This window comes from Hesperophylax consimilis, chromosome 17 (genome assembly GCF_061612785.1).
Source record: "Hesperophylax consimilis isolate HC1 chromosome 17, BYU_Hcon_1.0, whole genome shotgun sequence".
In the NCBI taxonomy this organism is placed as follows: Eukaryota; Metazoa; Arthropoda; class Insecta; order Trichoptera; family Limnephilidae; genus Hesperophylax; species Hesperophylax consimilis.
This window is the reverse complement of record NC_142852.1, coordinates 19603113-19621269: the sequence shown is the minus strand read 5'-3', so window position 1 is coordinate 19621269 and position 18157 is coordinate 19603113. Positions and strand designations below refer to the sequence as shown.

The 18157-nt window shown below is 33.0% G+C and overlaps 1 protein-coding gene across 1 annotated transcript; it reads right to left on the bottom strand.

The window, feature by feature from the left end:
- Window positions 1–7009: 7009 nt before the first annotated feature.
- LOC149416162 (uncharacterized) lies at window positions 7010–7670 on the bottom strand. Its single transcript, XM_089641892.1, has one exon. The coding sequence runs from the start codon at window positions 7646–7648 to the stop codon at window positions 7010–7012; it is 639 nt and encodes a 212-aa protein (XP_089498018.1). The 5' UTR covers window positions 7649–7670.
- Window positions 7671–18157: the final 10487 nt, after the last annotated feature.

The following is an 18157-nucleotide window of genomic DNA, read 5'->3' as shown; positions in this document are numbered from 1 at the left end:
ATTCAGTATTGGTAGATCAGAGTTAATATTTTATAAGAATAATTTTTAAATATATGTAGCTGTGAGCTGTTCCTTGAAAATGTCTAATACTGAGATTTGTTTGCCGGGGTTCGAACCCGCGATATCTATTGTATTTGTTTTAATTATGCTCTTTTAGGATAAATTCAGAATAGCTAGATGCAAGTTATTTATTTTAACCTTTTTTTTTAAGTGTATGTATCCATAAATTGATGCATCTATTGTAGAATATATATAAACCTAGCTGTGAGTTGTTCCATCATCATTTCTAATATTGAGATTGGTTTGTTGATTTGTTTCCAAAAAATTTATTTGTAAATAAATTTTACAAAAATTTTAGATGTGGAAATTTGATAAAGTGTATGTAAATTTGATAAAAGTACAGTTTTGTAAAAGAACGTATTAGTTACATTTTGTTAATATATATACATATTATATTTAACTTAATCAAGTTTCTTTTTATTAATATTTATATGTACCTATTAATAATTCACTTTCAGAATATTTTTGTTTGGATTGTAAATAAATAAAATCAATTCAAATTTTATAAATATTTACTTTTATTAGCGTTCCCCATAGTTTGAGGATTGTCGATAATATTGACTACGCTGCCGGCTCGGCCGCTGCTGGCAAAATAGAATGGACGGTATTCATCCACCAGGTAACAAGGTATTAACAAGCGTATGGAAGCATCGGCGAACGGAGATCTCGCTGGGCGCTTCTTACGTATTGCAAGCACCGCGTCATGGCAACAATATTTATTTCAAATTACTTGCCTCGTGCAAATCAGGCCAAAATATGACGGTGCAAGGCGCTCGGTTTTAAAATTTATAAAGCACAAGAATCGAAATATTTCCAGCGTTTATATTCCTCTTAAATATGGAAGTACAGTACTTACATTTATTAATAACATTTGCTGCACACGATTGGTCCTAAAGGAGTTCAAATTTTTAATTCATTCGGCCTCACTATTGAGAAGAGCACGCTGGAAGGCATTATTCTACTCTTCGATAGACTGGATAGACACTTCATACCTACAGTGAATATTACAGTGGAACGATTCAAATTCTTTACCAGGAAGCAAAGAAATAACGGTCAACAAGCTGTTATTATTTGTCTATTTTGTCGTGACAAGCAAAGTGTTACAATAATAATGTCGAGTCAAATTCTGCAAATGCAGAATGCTACGGATATGGTTGGCGAGTGGAAACGTTTTAAGCAATCATTTCTTTTATATATGATGGCGAATAACTACAACGAGGAAAAGGAAATTCAAAAAGTTGCAAGATTCCTACACACAATACTATGTTGAAGACACACCTGACACCATGTTATATTGTGGTGAAATAAGAACACGATTAATAATTGTAATCTGTACTGTATTGGTTGACAATTGACATTACACGAGCCTACGCCGCCCGGGCTTGCGGAGCAAAAGACAATCTTAATGATATACCTAGTGTTACCATATCCAACAATACCTACTTTTTACTTGTATATATTACTATCAAAATTAAATTATAACTTCTTGTAACTGTAACTGACCGGACCTAAGTCCTCCATCACAACACAAGCAAGCATTTTCGGCTTTCTGTGGTGGTGGTAGGAGTTATTGTTGGGTTATTCGTAACCCGGGAATGTTTGTCTTTCTTTAAAAAAAAAAAAAAAAACTTGACCACGACTACGTGACCCCCCCCCTGGCGCCAAAGCTGGATCCGCCCTTGGTTTGCTGACGACAAAGCTATGGAAATCATTGCAAACACTTGCAGGAGAATTTGAATAACTTCTTGTGCTGTGGCAATAATGTTTGACACTTAATTTTTTTATTCTTAAAATAATATTTATAAGATAATATAAAATGTCGTAAGTGAACTACAGTACACTTCAAATGTGGAATCCGCATTTGAACGAATATTTTGAAAGTATACCTACGAAACTCGCGAAGTTTTGTTTTCTGTCCCTGCAAATTCTGCAAAAAAACACATTTTGTTCCCATATAAGAAGGTTCAAAACTTCACAAACAATAACTAGTGGCGAAATATAAATGTCCTCTTTTCTTAAAATATTTTGTGTATGAAATTTAATAACTACTCTACTGTATGTGTACAATACTAGAAAAGTGTAATCATTAGCCTCAAATGTTGTCTTTTTCTAAGTTAGAGGAAGGGCATTTAGAGCTACGCTGGGCCGACGGCAGCCTTTTCTCCCAGGAAACAGAAGACGCGCTTGGAGATTTTGGGGACCAGGCGGCAGCTGCGATATGTCAAAGGAAACAATTACAATTCTTAAAAACAAACGTATCGCTATAGTCAGAAAAAGCTTAGAAAAGAGATTATCTATCAAATTTAAATCACATTCTCTCTAAATTCATTTTTCACAAAAGGAAAAACTTTGAAATTGTTTCAATATACCTTTATAATGGAATTCCACCACGAATTGTATCAAAATAGAAATATTAAATGCATGTTCTTAACTTCTATTTTATAATACCTATCCTTTGTTGTTTTACGAGCTATATTTCTTTTCAAGCTTTTATTTCTTACGCGATTTGGATTTCTTATTTTATGTAAAAGTCAAAAGGCGTTACTATTGTTGTTTGTCTAGTCAGGACAGGCCCTGAGCAAAATGGCGCGTGGCGCAAGTAAAATTTTAGCGCTCCTTGTAAAAACCAGAAGATGCCTAGGCACTAGGTAGTAGATATGTGTTCACTGTAATCAATTATATTTGTATGTTTACGCAGCGCGGTTTTTATGAAAGATAATTTTAAGGGTGGAGTGTTAGTTTAGGTACTATCAGCCTTGGGAATTTGGCGCCCGGAGCGGACTGCTCGCATTGCGCCCGCGTAGGGCCGACCCTGCGTCTAATCCTTTTTTTTATTACTTACTCGACAACATTATGAATATTTTTTTTTTAAGATAGACATACATTCACGGGTTACGAATAACCTGACAATATTTGAAAATCTCCTACTACCACCACAGTAAGCGGAAAATGTTGCTTGTGTTGTGATGGAGGACTTAGCCAGCCGAGGAATTGAACACACTACGCCTGGGTGGGACCCAAACGCGATGTCAACTCAGCCACCGACTGGTCAACGCCTTCTTTAAAACGTACTTTGTGTTCATATTCTTGTAGTTTGTGCAGGGTCAATTTAAATCCTATAAAGTTGTCACACTAAGACAGATATCCTGGGTTCAATTCCCATTATATTTACGTACCAATTCAATATCGGTTTAATTTAAATATAACATCAGCAAACAACTTTGTCATTTTCTGTTCATTTTTCAGGGGCTTTTGAAGAATTATATTAAATTACATAATTATTAATAATTTTGATAAATTTTGTTTAAAATACATTTTTCTATTATTGGAATTAATTGATCTTAATTAAATAAAGCTTTTTCGTAAAGATTAACCCATCAATGATAAAAGTGAGTTATTATTTGATTACACAATGTAATGAAAAATCAAAAGTGAATTTCAGATGTGTACATTACATCAATGCAGTCATCATGTTTGGAATGCTCTAGAGATTTGTCTTGTTGCTGGAACTTCGGCAGACCGCTCGACTGGGCAGCTTATACTATCAAATGTTTTGTTATGTGGTTTTTATCATTCTATTTTTACACTTATGCTATTCTTTGAAGCAGTGTGAGGTGATTTGATAATATCTTCTATGAAGGATTTAAAGTCGTTATAATCATTTTGAATGGTTTCGGAGGAGAATATTCACTAATTAAAGTAAAACGATTTTTAATAATTGAATTTAATTTAGTAAATTTTTCACTTTTATAACCTTATTTTGGAATTTTTTTTTTATTTTTTATTTTTTATTACTTTATTTCTTTTCATTTCTTTACACATATTATACATATTAATAGATAGTATATAATAACACAATATATAATACAAAATAGTTATACACAAGAAATGAAAACCCACTAAGGCACTGCCTGAGTGTGGGTAATGGGTAGTTACACAGTTGACACTTGTCACATGAGAACGGGTCGCTTCTACGATTCGTTCTTAAGTTCAACAGCTCGGCTGTGGAACGAACTGCCGGCCTCTGTGTTTCCTCCCTCCTACAACATGGGACTCTTCAAGACCCATGTTCACTCCTTCCTCTCCACAAAAAGACCCTCCACACAGCATCCCCAAAGATGACATAGGCCCTGAGGGAAATTATTTTCTTCAGGGTCTCCTGTGTGGAGTAAATATAAAAAAAAAAAAAAAAAATATATATAAAACGATTACTATATTTCAAGTACCTAAAGTATAATATACATTAGTAGAAAAGTTTTTTTTTGTTTATAGTTATTATAAAAAGTAAAGAGAAAAACATTATGTACAATAGTTTATAAAGTTTCAGCAAGTGAGTTGTAGAAAGGATCAATAAATTTCATTGGTCATTTCAATACCGTTAATCTACATTTAAATAGTGGGGTGAAATACATTGTTTGACATCTCTTCTAAAGGATTTGTGAGGTCAGACATTTATTTATGTTATGTTTTGGGAGGATTAATGTCATTCTTTGATTTTCTTATGGCCACACATTCTTTGTGTAAACGTAATGGGTATGTTTACACGTTGAATTTGTGTTTTGTGTTCTCCTGAGCTTCCGTTGTTTGTCGTTGTGTGATGTTTTTGTCCTGTTTGGGGTAAGGCTTACCGTTTTGATGTTTATTTTTTTCTTTATTTACTTAGCCAATACTTTACAGTGGGAAATTTCACTACATGCTTTGTAGCCTCTGATAGTATATATTTTTATCTTTTGCACAGCAGATGTTTTTTTATAAAAACCGCTGAGGCTGAGTACAGTTGACCGTAGTTTTGGGTATAATGATATAGACATACATCTTATGTCCACAGGGCATAGAGGGTCTGTAGCTTGTGGATGTATTACCTACAACAGGGGAATTAATGATCTATTCGATATTGCAAAATCTATTTTTGTTTTTCTATTACAATTTCCTCAGGAGAAATTTACTACGTGCTATTTTTTGGCCTCTGAGAGTTTTTTTTATATTTATTTTTTTTATTATTTTTTTATTTTTTATTATATAAGTACATTTTTGTTTATTTGTTACAATATATGATCAAATATTTCAAGACCCCTCTTCCATAGAAGTTTTAGCTTGTGGCTGGAAGAGGAGTGTACATTGTTTTATTACAGTAAGTTTTTTTTATTTTTTTATAGTGCATACCTCACAAGAGTCCCAACTGCTCCCGCCTGGAGTCAGTGAGACTATGGCATCCCCAATTGAGGGATGTTGTGAGGCTGAAGGTAAGTGGGGAAGGGAAAGAGGAAGGTGGGGAATTACCTGGCTATTCAGATCTTGTCACTAAACACGGCTAAAGCCACTTGGAGCAACGTTTCAATTCTGAATGGTGGTCTTACACCAGGGCGATACTGGTAGTATCTTCCACTCTGGAACGTGCCGCAAATATACTATATATTATTTTAATTAATTAATTGTGAAATAACACAAATTAATCAAATAAAATTTATTTGCGACCTTCGGAATGGCAGTCCAATGCGTTACCACTGGACTATGCTGGCCGTCAGTAAGTACCTAATTAAAAATAAAATGATTTAAAACTTATTTCAAGAATGAAATGTTACTTAATGAAACTAATTGAGATGAGTTGTTCTTAAGATTAATTCAATTGGAAACATTTTTATTTTTTGTAAGTTTGTCTTCACTAGAAAGACCGAAGCGGTCATTTTGACTGTTTCTCGATGTAATATGACGATATTTTGCTTAAAATTTATGGTAATGATCTGATTTTGTTTACTTATCATGATTCATGATTTAACGACTATGGTGAAAAAAACAGGTTTGTATAGGTCTCGCAAGTTAAGTTGGCTTCATCACAGTACTCACACAGATGCAAAACTTACATACAGCGTGTTTCGATTTAAGATTGAAAAAAAAAACAATTGATGATTATTTCACAATTGAGAACTCTAAGCCAAAGCGTGTTGAAGTCGGTCACATAAAACTTATTTTGTTTTACGACATCGTTATTGAAATATTGAAGTTTATCATTTTTTTTTCTAAACTAATGTGATAATTTTCAGGATTGAATTCAAATGGGTAGGTATTCTTAAAAAAGACAATGGTATTGCTAACAATTCTTAGTCATTTATGTAAGAATGCTGTACATAACAAACTTCCATCGATAATGACCCTAATTCACGGAAATTACGGCAATTGGAATTTATACCTAATTGTTTTTCGGGGAATAATTATTATTCTGACCAGAAATATTTATTTTACAAAGCATGTTTAATGTTAATTTGATATATTTCCTAGAAGTATAATTAACCCACATTTCCAAAATTTTATCGTTTCCTAGAATATTTATTTATCTATTTTAACGAAGGGATGGTTTCTTTATGTCTTTGAAAGAATCGCAAAGATGTGATTTTTTTTACAGGGTCATTTCGGAAAACATCAATAATTGCATTCAGAGTGAATGAGTGGTTTCTTCAGTGAGATCATAAGTAGGAGATTCTTTCCATACCATTTTTTAGAGAACATTTATAATTGTATAATTAGAATGTACACATTTATAAACCAATATATTTATGACATATGAGTTCTCAATGTTTATATGACTAGATATTTAATTTTAAATAAAGTACTATAATTTTTAGAATTTCTTAAGTAGTAGATTTTACACATTTATAAACCAAGTATATGACAAATGATTTTTTTTTCAAGCTCGTTTTGGAGAACATTAATTTGTTAGTTGTTTCTTTATTTATTTTGTTTTGCGCCCAGAGGGCTTTTACATAAATAATAAAGGCAGTACATATTAACATGATAAAATACTTTAACATGAGAAACAAATAGTATAAATAAAGTTATTATGGAGATAAAAAGTATATAAATGAAATGAAAATATAAGCAACAAAATTTTTAAGAACAGTGAGATAATATCAATAATTTACGATAAAAACTATCCCACTGGACCTTTAGCACATTAGTCAGAATCATCTAAAAGTTCACCTATACCACTTATTTCCCCACTGATTGAAGATCCCAAAGATGATCCAACGGAGGTATCTTCATCTGATTCTCCAAGATGTATTGTGATTTCATCAGTGTAAGTATCGATCTTGGGTTCTAATTTTTCGTATTTATCCTCTTGTTCCTTGACCTTTCTAAAAATGTCTTTGAATGTCTGGGCATTAATTGCGACAACTTCTTCTCCAAGTAAAGTCTGGACGGAATCCATCGTAAAAGTAACATTCCTGACAGCTACGGGTCCTTTTATTATTCCCCAACAGAGTTCGATTGGGTTCAGCTCCGGGTGGTATGGTGGCAGACGCAATACTGAGTGACCATGCTTTTCCAGCAATTGGTCCAGAATGTATTTCTTGACTCGTATCTTGTGGAGCGTAATAATATCATACAATATTGGTATTGTGTTTTTAATCGGATACGGTATTCCATGCTTTTCCAACCAGGTCAGCATAACTCCTTTTCTTGAACTTGATGTCGGGATCCTTTCGCATTCTTCATTGTGGTATGACGCATTGTCTATAACAAGCACAGATTTTGGTTCCAGATTTGGCAAAACCTTTTCCGTGATCCATTTTCTGTAATTGGCAGAATTCATAGCACCATGGTAGTCGCCAGTCCTCTGATCAGATTTAAATGTTAACAGTGCGTTGGGTACAAAACCATTTTCACTGCATGCATGAAGTATTATTGGACGTTTGCCTTTAGACACAGGAACTTTAGCTCCTTTATTGGAGTTGTCAGTCCACGCACGCGGTGTTGTATGTGTACTATGAATGTATGTTTCATCAGAATACACAATTGGACGTCCGTCATTCCTATATTCTTCTAATTTAGTGAGATATGTGGTACGTTTAAGTCGGATATCATTTTTTTCAATAAGCAACTTTCGGTTTATTTCTGTTTTTCTCCATCGAAAACCCAAATTGTGAACAACTTTCCTTAACGTAGTTATACACCCTGCGTAGTCGATGTCCCCTTTCAGAACTCTATGAATCTTTTTCATCGTTGGCAAAGACTTATGAACTAAATGAAAATCATACACACATCTTCTAGTAACTTCCTTATCGAAATCATCTACATCTGATTTGGTTGATAGTCTGCGTCGTTTCTTCCCTGGTGTGCTGAAGGTTGGTCGTTGAGTTGACGATGATGACGGTTGTGTTTCTGCTTCCTTTGCCACTCCAGTTACGATACGTCGAATACTAGTCTGCGATACTCCAGTTGCCTTAGACGTCAAATCATATAAGTCAGTCATGCTTAAAAATTGACCACCGTTTTTTATATTATGCATAAAATAATTAAACACGCGGAATAAAATTTCACGACTTTGTCCATTCAGTGATTTGCCACGTCCCGTTTTGTAACAGGACTCCATGATGTCGTAATAAATATTCACTTGCACACTTTAAAAACACTCTGTAAATCTACTAATTCGAATTAAAAATGATGAAAACTATTTATTATTTCAAATTCAAAAATTGGTAATTATTTCACTTGCGATATGTAGGTGCACGTATGTTTAAATCAAATTACGAACTGAATGAATAGGACACCCCGTAAGTATACCCCGTAACGGTATTGTTAAAACTTGCCTCTCTTCTAACTAGTTACAATAAGTGAGCGTAAGCAAGACAGAGAGCCTTATTGCGTTAGTGGGCGGCGCTTGACGTTCACACAGATAGACCAATACATCAATTCTAAGCATTTTTATTGCTTCCTTCTTTCGTTGCGTTACCTATACCTTATTTATTTATCGAAATATAATGATTTATACCTACAAAGACCACCGCGGTCAATGTGACCGTTAGGGCCATTTTAAGCTGGGTTTGTTTATGATCTTCTTTATCCAAGTTTAAATATACCCATTCCACCTTACACATGTTAGTACTAATTTACCTTTCTCTTTCTTTCGGTATCATTCTTACTCGATGTGTACTGTGGGTGTCAGTTGTTAGTATTCTACCGCACAGGGGGGTATAACTCTGAAACTTTTTTGGTTTTTTGATGACGTCAGTTCCAGACTATCCAATGAAAAGCCGTCCTGGTTTGGTCTCTCACTCTCTCTAGCATAAGACCCGTGTCACAGAAAGAGAGGCTACGCTCCACCATTGCTCCACCTCCCTCGCAAACCACGTGACCACATGTGATGATTGACGCCATCTTGACAGTTCATATTGTTGTTTTGAGTTGTTGTTTGTTATGTGAAAACGTCTGAAGGTAAAGTTATCAAGCCGTGTTGTGTGAAGGGCTGTACTGACAGACAATCGACTCGACATAAATATCCAAAACACGGAAGCTTTGAGGAGCGCAGGTTCGGCGAATGGGCCTGTAGAATCGAATTCGTATCTTAACCTATATTCGTTTGTGGCTGCCATTTCTCCATCAGAAACAATAAGCCGAATGGATCACTTCGAAGTTCCGCACTGCCGACTTTAAATCTTCCCGGCATTGGTTGTTATCCGGATTTACGACAATATCGGACCCGTTGTAACGAAAATACAGGTGCAAATCATGTTCCGCCAGGACCCTACATTACAGGACCGTGTTATGTCACCAAAGACCATATTACGTCTTGCGAGATATAAATCCTTCTTCCAAAAGGATTAAGGAAGATTATGAAGGTAAACATCTGTTCTATGTTACTTGAAAATATTCTAAAATGTCTTCATCCATTATGCAGATCTTTTAATTCCTTTCCTCGACCTAAAATTTAATTTTTTTTTTTCAGATTCAAGTGTTCCTGTAGGACCCAGCGGTAGTAATTCAGTCGCCACACGAAAAAACAATGCACCCTTGTGTAAGAATTTTTATAGTTAGAATGTATAATTACTCAACGTCCTAATGAATGTCATTCAACGCCTTATTTAAAATGCATTTTGTTCTTCAATATTATTGTATTTCTTGTTCTGTGTTCTATATTGTCTTGGCACACATTTGAAATGTGTTTTGTGCTTATATATCCTAGCATTTACTGTTTCTGTGATATCCACATTATTTTTGGATTAACTTATTGACTAAAACTTCAAATTGAAATATTTAATCATTTAGAACAATATTAGCGGCTCAAATGAATATAAAAAGATTCTGTCGCTGACTTGGTACACATTTATGATGTGTTTTGTGCTCATGAATTATTATTTTTTTTATTTTTTTATTTAATATTTGTATGTTTTTTACAATAAATATACAATTATACATATTTTACAGTGTTATCAAGGTAAATAATAATAGCTTTTCCTCACCATAAAGAGACAAGGCTCTTGTGTTTGGTGAGTGAATCCTAGCTCAATTATATGGAATCATGTAAGTAAGTAAATAATATATTTGCAAAACCAAAGGGATAAGTAAGAAATAGGCAAGATTTATCAATAATACAGTTTCAAGATTTGAAGGAAATAATAATAAGAGTAAGATATGGACTTTTATAGTAGTTTTAGGTAGATAGAGATAGGTATTTTGTGTGTGCTTTGTATTAAGTTTTGGGATTTTGATAGTTTTTTGATATCTTACTGATGAATTGAATTGTAAGTTATTTAACTGTATTTCTTTATAAATTTGTAGAATTGAATATTTTTTATATATATTGTCTATTGTGGGTACATTGAATATTGAAAAGAGAATCTCAGTAGAAAATTTGGATGGTTTTTTCAATATTACTTTAATTATCAATCTTTGAACTATTTTAAGTGGATTTAATATATTGTTATAAGTTCCTCCCCAGCCAATAATACCATATTGTAATATAGATTGTACAATTGCATAGTACACTCTTTTAAGGTTTTCTAGTCTAAGAATATTTCTAAGTCTTATAAATATATAAATACATTTTCTAATTCTTTTGACAAGTTCACAAATTTGTTTTTTCCATTTAAAATGTTGATCTATATATATACCAAGATATTTAATTTCAGAAGTTAGACTAAGTATAGAACATTCTTGATTGCAATTTGTTCTGTTACATTTAAGTTGATGTATTATAATTTTTAATTCTGGTATTGATTTAAATTTGTTGATAGAGAATGGGATACATTTTGTTTTTTCAGTATTTAATGAGAGGAGGTTTTTATCGAACCAATTTTTCAATATGTTAATATCAGTATTTGCTAAGTTATTAACATTATTCCAATCAGTACCTTCAATTATTATGACAGTGTCATCAGCATAAGATATTATTTTTCCATTTAATCTTTGATTGAATATGTCATTTACATAAATGATAAACAGTAACGGTCCCAGGACTGTACCTTGAGGTATGCCGAAGTGACTTGTTTTTTGTTGACTAAGTACATCGTTGATTTTTACGACTTGAGGGCGTTTGAAAAGGTAGCTTTTTATCCATTCTATAGCTGTACCACTTAATCCAATGTTTCTTAATTTACTTATAAGTTTGTCGTGTGATATGCTATCAAAAGCTTTTTTTAGATCTATGAAAATTCCAATGCATTTTAATGATTTATCTAATGAATTATGAACAAGACTAGTTAATTTTGCAATTGCATCCTGAGTGCTTCTACCTTCCATAAAACCGAACTGATTTTCATTAATTAATTTATTACATTTTACAAATTGGTGTATCCTTTTTTTTACTATCTTTTCAAAAATTTTTGCTATGTTCGAGATTACTGATATGGGTCGGTAATTGCTAACTTCTTCTGGGTTACCAGATTTAAATATTGGAGTAATGGTAGTTGGTTTATAGATTGATGGAAACACTCCGCTTTGGAAACTTACATTTATTATGTGTTTTAACGGTTTAGAAATTTGATTTTTAATATTTTTTAAAATATTAACTGTTATTCCATCAAAACCCGGGGCAGAACCTCCTTGCATACCGTTTATAATTGATATTATTTCGTTCTCTGTGGTGACTTGGAATGTTGCTATATTATTGTCAGTATCAATACTACAGTCTGGAAATGTTATATTTGGGTCAGTATGAATGAGATTGGCAAGATTTTCCCCTACATTCGCAAAGAAGGTGTTAAATATGTTTGCAGCTTTTGAGGGATTTTCTTGACAACATGTTTTCATGTTGTCATGAAATATAGTAGCGATGTCGTTATTCTTGTTTTTTTTCTTGTCAATTATTTCATTTATAACTGTCCACACTCTTTTACTATCATTTTCAGCCTGATTCAACTTTTGTTTATAATACTTTTGTTTTGTGTTTTTTATAATATATGAAAGTTTGTTTTTATATGCTTTAAAATGATTTAGTAATTTTTTATTATTTGGTTGTTGAGTAGTTAATTTGTAAAGAGCTTGCTTATGTCGTACAGATACTACTAAACCATGAGTAATCCATGGTTTTATAGGTTTCAAGTTCGACACTTTGGATTTGGTTATTATATTATTATTTGTCGAGTCATTTATGCATTTAGATATTTTTTCTTCAAACATTTTACAACATATATTGACATCATTATATTGTAATAATTTATTCCAATTTTCTGATTCTAATTGGTGTTTTAATGTATCCATATTAAGTACTTTTTTTGAGTAATTATTTTGTTTAAATAATGGCAAAGTTGGATTGCTTAATTTATAGTTAAAAATACATGAATAATGATCAGTGATAGATGTATGAATGACAGCTGATTTTATATTTTTGATATCAGGAATATTTGTAAAAATGTGATCTAAGCATGAGGGGCGTTGACCTTTAACATTTCTAGTATAAGAATTTATGCACGATAAATAATTGAGTTCTGCTAACATATTTAGATATGTGTCTTTATCTTTACTAGAATAGTCGTTTGCGATATTTAAATTCATATCTCCAACAATAATGGTATTTTTATTTCTAAAATTTAACAAAATATTTTTTAATTCATCTATAAATTGAGGTACTATCGATGTATGCGTGCGATAAATTGCAATAATGTTGTAATATTTATTTACGTCTTTAAATTCTATATTTAATATGTTAACATTACTAACATTAATTATTTCTTTAATATTGAGAACATTATACTGGTTAGAAATAAATAATCCGATACCTGAGTTTTTGTTTATTTTGTTTATTGTCGCATGGTATGTGTAGCCTGGAATAGTGTAATTGATTTCGCCTGCAGAGTGTGTCTCTGTTAAGACAATCAGGCCCGGGAAAAAATTTAATTCTTTTAATGTTATAACTAATTCATCCATGTTTCGTTCTAAACTTCTAATATTTATATGAAATAGGGTAAATCCTTTTTCAGTGCAAATTAAGTTAAAATCTTTCATAGATTGACATAAATTTTCTTCAATATACATTTTTTTATCTAATGCGTTACATAAAAAATCATTCATTTTTAAAGTTTTAGATTAGAGTTTAAAGAAATGAAATTTACCGTATTATTCATAGTCGATGCGCTCTCTAGCTAGTTGAAGCATTTTTTGCCGATAGAGACATTTCATGCTATCAACTCTGTGTTCTGTAGAATAATTCATATTAAATCTCTTGTTTTGAACACAGCAATTGTTGCATGTTGGAGGTTGTTCTTTATTTTCACATTTAGACAGAATGTGCTCCTTTGTGCAGTGAGGGCAAATGGGGGGCTGCGTCCTGGCGAGACATCTTTGCGCTGTGTGGCCGAACTTAAGGCAGTGGTAGCATTGAGTAAGCGGGTTACAGTCTTCTATGTATACTCTTTGGAATTTGATGTTTATTTTGTTTTTTTCTAGTAGCGTTTTTCTTAATTTACCGGTTGTTTCAATAATGTAGTTAGTGGTGTCGTTTTCTTTTCCTTCATTGTACTTGTTTTTTAATTCTTTGATAAGCTTGATGTTGTTTTTGTCTTCCAGGGTTAATCCTTCATTTTGTTGTACAATCCCATATATTATTTCCTCTTCAGTCAATTGGCATTGCAGTCTTTTCAACATTAAACACGGTTTCTTTTTTTTAATTTCTTCGGCCAATATTTCTTTTCCAATTACCTTATTAATTTCTTCGGTTAACTTTTCTGCATCTTCTTTTTTTTGACATGAAATCAGTAATTTTTGCTCTCCGATTTTTTTTACTCCATTTACTCCAACTTTTATTTTAGTTAAATGAATGTTTTTTTTAATTTTTATTTTTATATCTTCGGCCTTCAAGGTATTTTTAGATGTAATTATGATGGCGTGCTTCTGTTCTGGGATGTGTGCACCTGTATTCACGAAGTTTTTATTGTCACCTAATGCATTTGCATATGTCTTTTTGTTATTATTATGAATTTCTTCTAGTTTCTGTGCGTAGTGATGATTGTTTTTAATATTAGTTTCTTGTAATTCTATAATCTTTTTTTGAAGGTTTATTAGTTCATGTTGAATTTTTTCTTCCAGTGATATAATGTTCTGTTCCAGTGTTAATTTTATTTTAGAGTCCTTCACTGAAGTGATCTTGTTTATTAAATCTTTAATGTTTTTAATAATTTCTTGAGTTTCCATATTGGATGGAATGGAGCGCCCAGGTGGGCGAGTTATTAATGTAAACTATATTTTTTGATTAACTTGTTACAAAATTTCGCGACTGTACTCCTTCGATGCGGAGCGAGTATTGAATATTGAATAGTATATTGTCAATATAATTCAAATAGTTGACTGCATTTTACCCATAGCTGACATAAATTTTGCTGAGGGGGGTTACCTCCAAGAGTTGCGTTTAGGCATCAATTTTCTAGACGCTCTGGCGAGAGGGTGGGATGAGGGAAAATTCTAAAACTGATTTTGGGCTCGTCTTTAAGTCTATACTATCGGGTTATAATGATGATTCAAGTTTATAAAAATAAAAATAAAATCATGGAGGTAATGGGTTTTAAACCGTGAGTAATCCATGGTTTTATAGGTTTAAATATAGTTTGGATTTTCGGTATTATATTATTTGATGAGTCATTTATGTATTTGGGAATTTTTTCTTCAAATATTTTACAACAAACATTGACATCATTAAATTGAAATAATTCTATACAATTTTCCGATTCTAATTTATTTTTTAATGTATCCATTTCGAGTACTTTTTTTGAGGTATTATTTTGTTTAAATGATGGCAATATTGGATTGCTAAATTTATGGATAAACATAAATGAGTAATGATCAGTAATATTAGTATGAATGACAGCTGATTTTATGATGTGGTTATCAGGAATATTTGTAAAAATATGATCTAAACATGAAGGTCGTTGACCTGGAACGTTCCTAGTATATGAATTTGCGCACGATAAATAGTTGAGTTCCGCTAACATGTTGAGGTATTTATCTTTATCCATACTAGAGTAGTCGTTTGCGTAATCTTAATTGATATCCCCAACAATAACATTATTTTTGTTTCTAAAATTGAATAAAATATTTTTTAATTCATCTATAAATTGTGATCTTATCGACATATGCGTACGATAAATAGCAATAATGTTATAATGTTTATTTATGTCCTTAAATTCAATATTCAAAATTTTAACATTTCTAACACTGTTAATCTCATAAATATTGAGTACATTGTACTGGTTGGAAATGAATATTCCGACACCAGAGTTTTTGTTTAATTTTGTTATTGTTGTATAATATGAATACCCCGGAATAGTATAATTCAATTCCCCGGCTGAATGCGTTTCTGTTAACACTATGCATCCTGAAAAATAATTTAAATCTTTTAATTATATTATTAATTCATCTATGTTTTTTTCTATTTTTCTAATGTTTACATGAAATAGGCTAAATCCTTTTTCAGGGCAGGTTAAATTGAAATCTTTTATTGATTGACATAATTTTTCTTCTTTAAACATGCAAAGGGTTTTTTTCCTGTGTGAGTCAGCATGTGGCTCTTTAAATTGCTCTTTTGAGTAAATGAAAAATGTCACTGAGAACATGAAAAAGGTTTTTTTCCAGTGTGAATCAGCATATGTTTCTTCAAATCTCTCTTTAGAGAAGATGAATGGAAGCACTCGGTACAAGAAAAATGTTTTTTTTCACTGTGAGTCAGCATGTGGCTATTTAAAGTGACCTTTCGAGAAAATAAATAATAGCACTCAGAACATGTAAAGGGTTTTTAACCTGTGTGAGTAAGGATGTGGCTAATCAGTTGACCCCTTCGATTACATGCATAATTGCATACGGAACATAAAAAAGGTTTTTCTCCACTGTGAGTCAGCAGGTGTGTCTTCAGGTTACCCTCTTGATAACTTGCATAGTTGCACACGGAACATGAAAAAGATTTTTCTCCAGTGTGAGTCAGCATGTGGCTCTTTAAAAGACCCTTATAATTACATGCATAGTTGCACACGGAACATGGAAAAGGTTTTTCTCCACTGTGAATCAGCATGTGCCTCTTCAGCTGACCCTTTCGACAACACGTATATTTGCACATGGAACATGAAAAAGGTTTTTCTCCACTGTGAGTCAGCATGTGGCTCTTTAAAAGACCCTTATAATTACATGCATAGTTGCACACGGAACATGGAAAAGGTTTTTCTCCACTGTGAATCAGCATGTGCCTCTTCAGCTGACCCTTTCGACAACACGTATATTTGCAGATGGAACATGAAAAAGGTTTTTCTCCACTGTGAGTCAGCATGTGGCTCTTTAAATGACTCTTATGATTACATGCATAGTTGCACACGGAACATGAAAAAGGTTTTTCTCCACTGTGAGTCAGCATATGGCTCAATAGTTGACTCTTTCGATAGCATGCATAGTTGCACACGGAACATGAAAATAATTTTTCTCCACTGTGAGTCAGCAAGTGTGTCTTCAGGTTACCCTGTTGATAACTTGCATAGTTGCACTCCGAACATGAAAAAGGTTTTTCTCCACTGTGAATCAGCATGTGCCTCTTCAGCAGATCCTTTCGATAACACGCATAGTTGCACATGGAACATGAAAAAGGCTTTTCTCCACTGTGAATCATCATGTGCCTCTTCAGCTGACCCTTTCCACAACACGCATAGTTGCACACGGAACATGAAAATGATTTTTCTCCACTGTGAGTCAGCAAGTGTGTCTTCAGGTGACCCTGTTGATAACTCGCATAGTTGCACACCGAACATGAAAAAGGTTTTTCTCCACTGTGAATCAACATGTGCCTTTTCAGCTGACGTTTTCCATAATATGCATAATTGCACACGGAACATGAAAATTGTTTTTCTCCACTGTGAGTCAGCAAGTGTGTCTTCAGGTTACCCTGATGATAACTTGCATAGTTGCACTCCAAACATGAAAAAGGTTTTTCTCTACTGTGAATCAGCATGTGCCTCTTCAGCTGACCCTTTCGACAACACGCATAGTTGCACAAGGAACATGAAAAAGTTTTTTCTCTTACATGGTTGCGTACGTTTATTGCAAAATTTGACTTAGGAGAGGAGGAGTAGTTGTGATGGGGAGGAGTGAATCCGTTTTCCACAAAATGCGTCTGAAGATCTGTCGACAAATTTGAAAAATAACATGGGTGAAAAAGACTCAGTTAAACTTGTTTCCTAAACATAGAGTTAATAAGCGAAGTAAGTTCGTAGAAAGGTTAAAAAAAATAGGAGAGTCCGAATCGTTCATGTTTACAGTGAGAAATTGGTTTTACCTGCTTCCTTGGTAATTCTTCCAAAGCGTTCTAAGCATTCCTCTTTTACATCCGGCAGGTCTATGTCAATTTTCATATAAGTAAGCGCCACTTCACTTTCTTGTCGGGGTCCAAGATCCGCGTTTATGGTGACTGTCTTCACATTAATGTTTCCTGGAATAAAAAAAAGGACAGTTAATAGAATGAATCTTTGCATGGCCACCCCCGAACCAAACGGCGCCAGGCGCGAGTTTAATTTTGGCTGCCATAACAGTCTAAATTAGTACACGCCGAGGCAGGATATCACTGTAATCATTAAAATGATTATTTGTGTTATTTGTAGAGCGGTATTTATCAAAAATAATATCAAGGGCGATGTGTTAGGTTAAGTATTCGACGCCCGGAGCGAACTGCACCAATTGCTCCCGCATAGGGCCAGCACTGTATCTTCGTCAAATTGATATAAACGAGATTTTTTTTTAATTGAAAAACAATAAAATATTCTTTTACAAATAAATATCATTGATCAACAAGGTCAATGTTAGATAAAAAATGACCTCAGATGTTCGCTTCAGGGACCAATTCTTCAAGAAGGAAAAA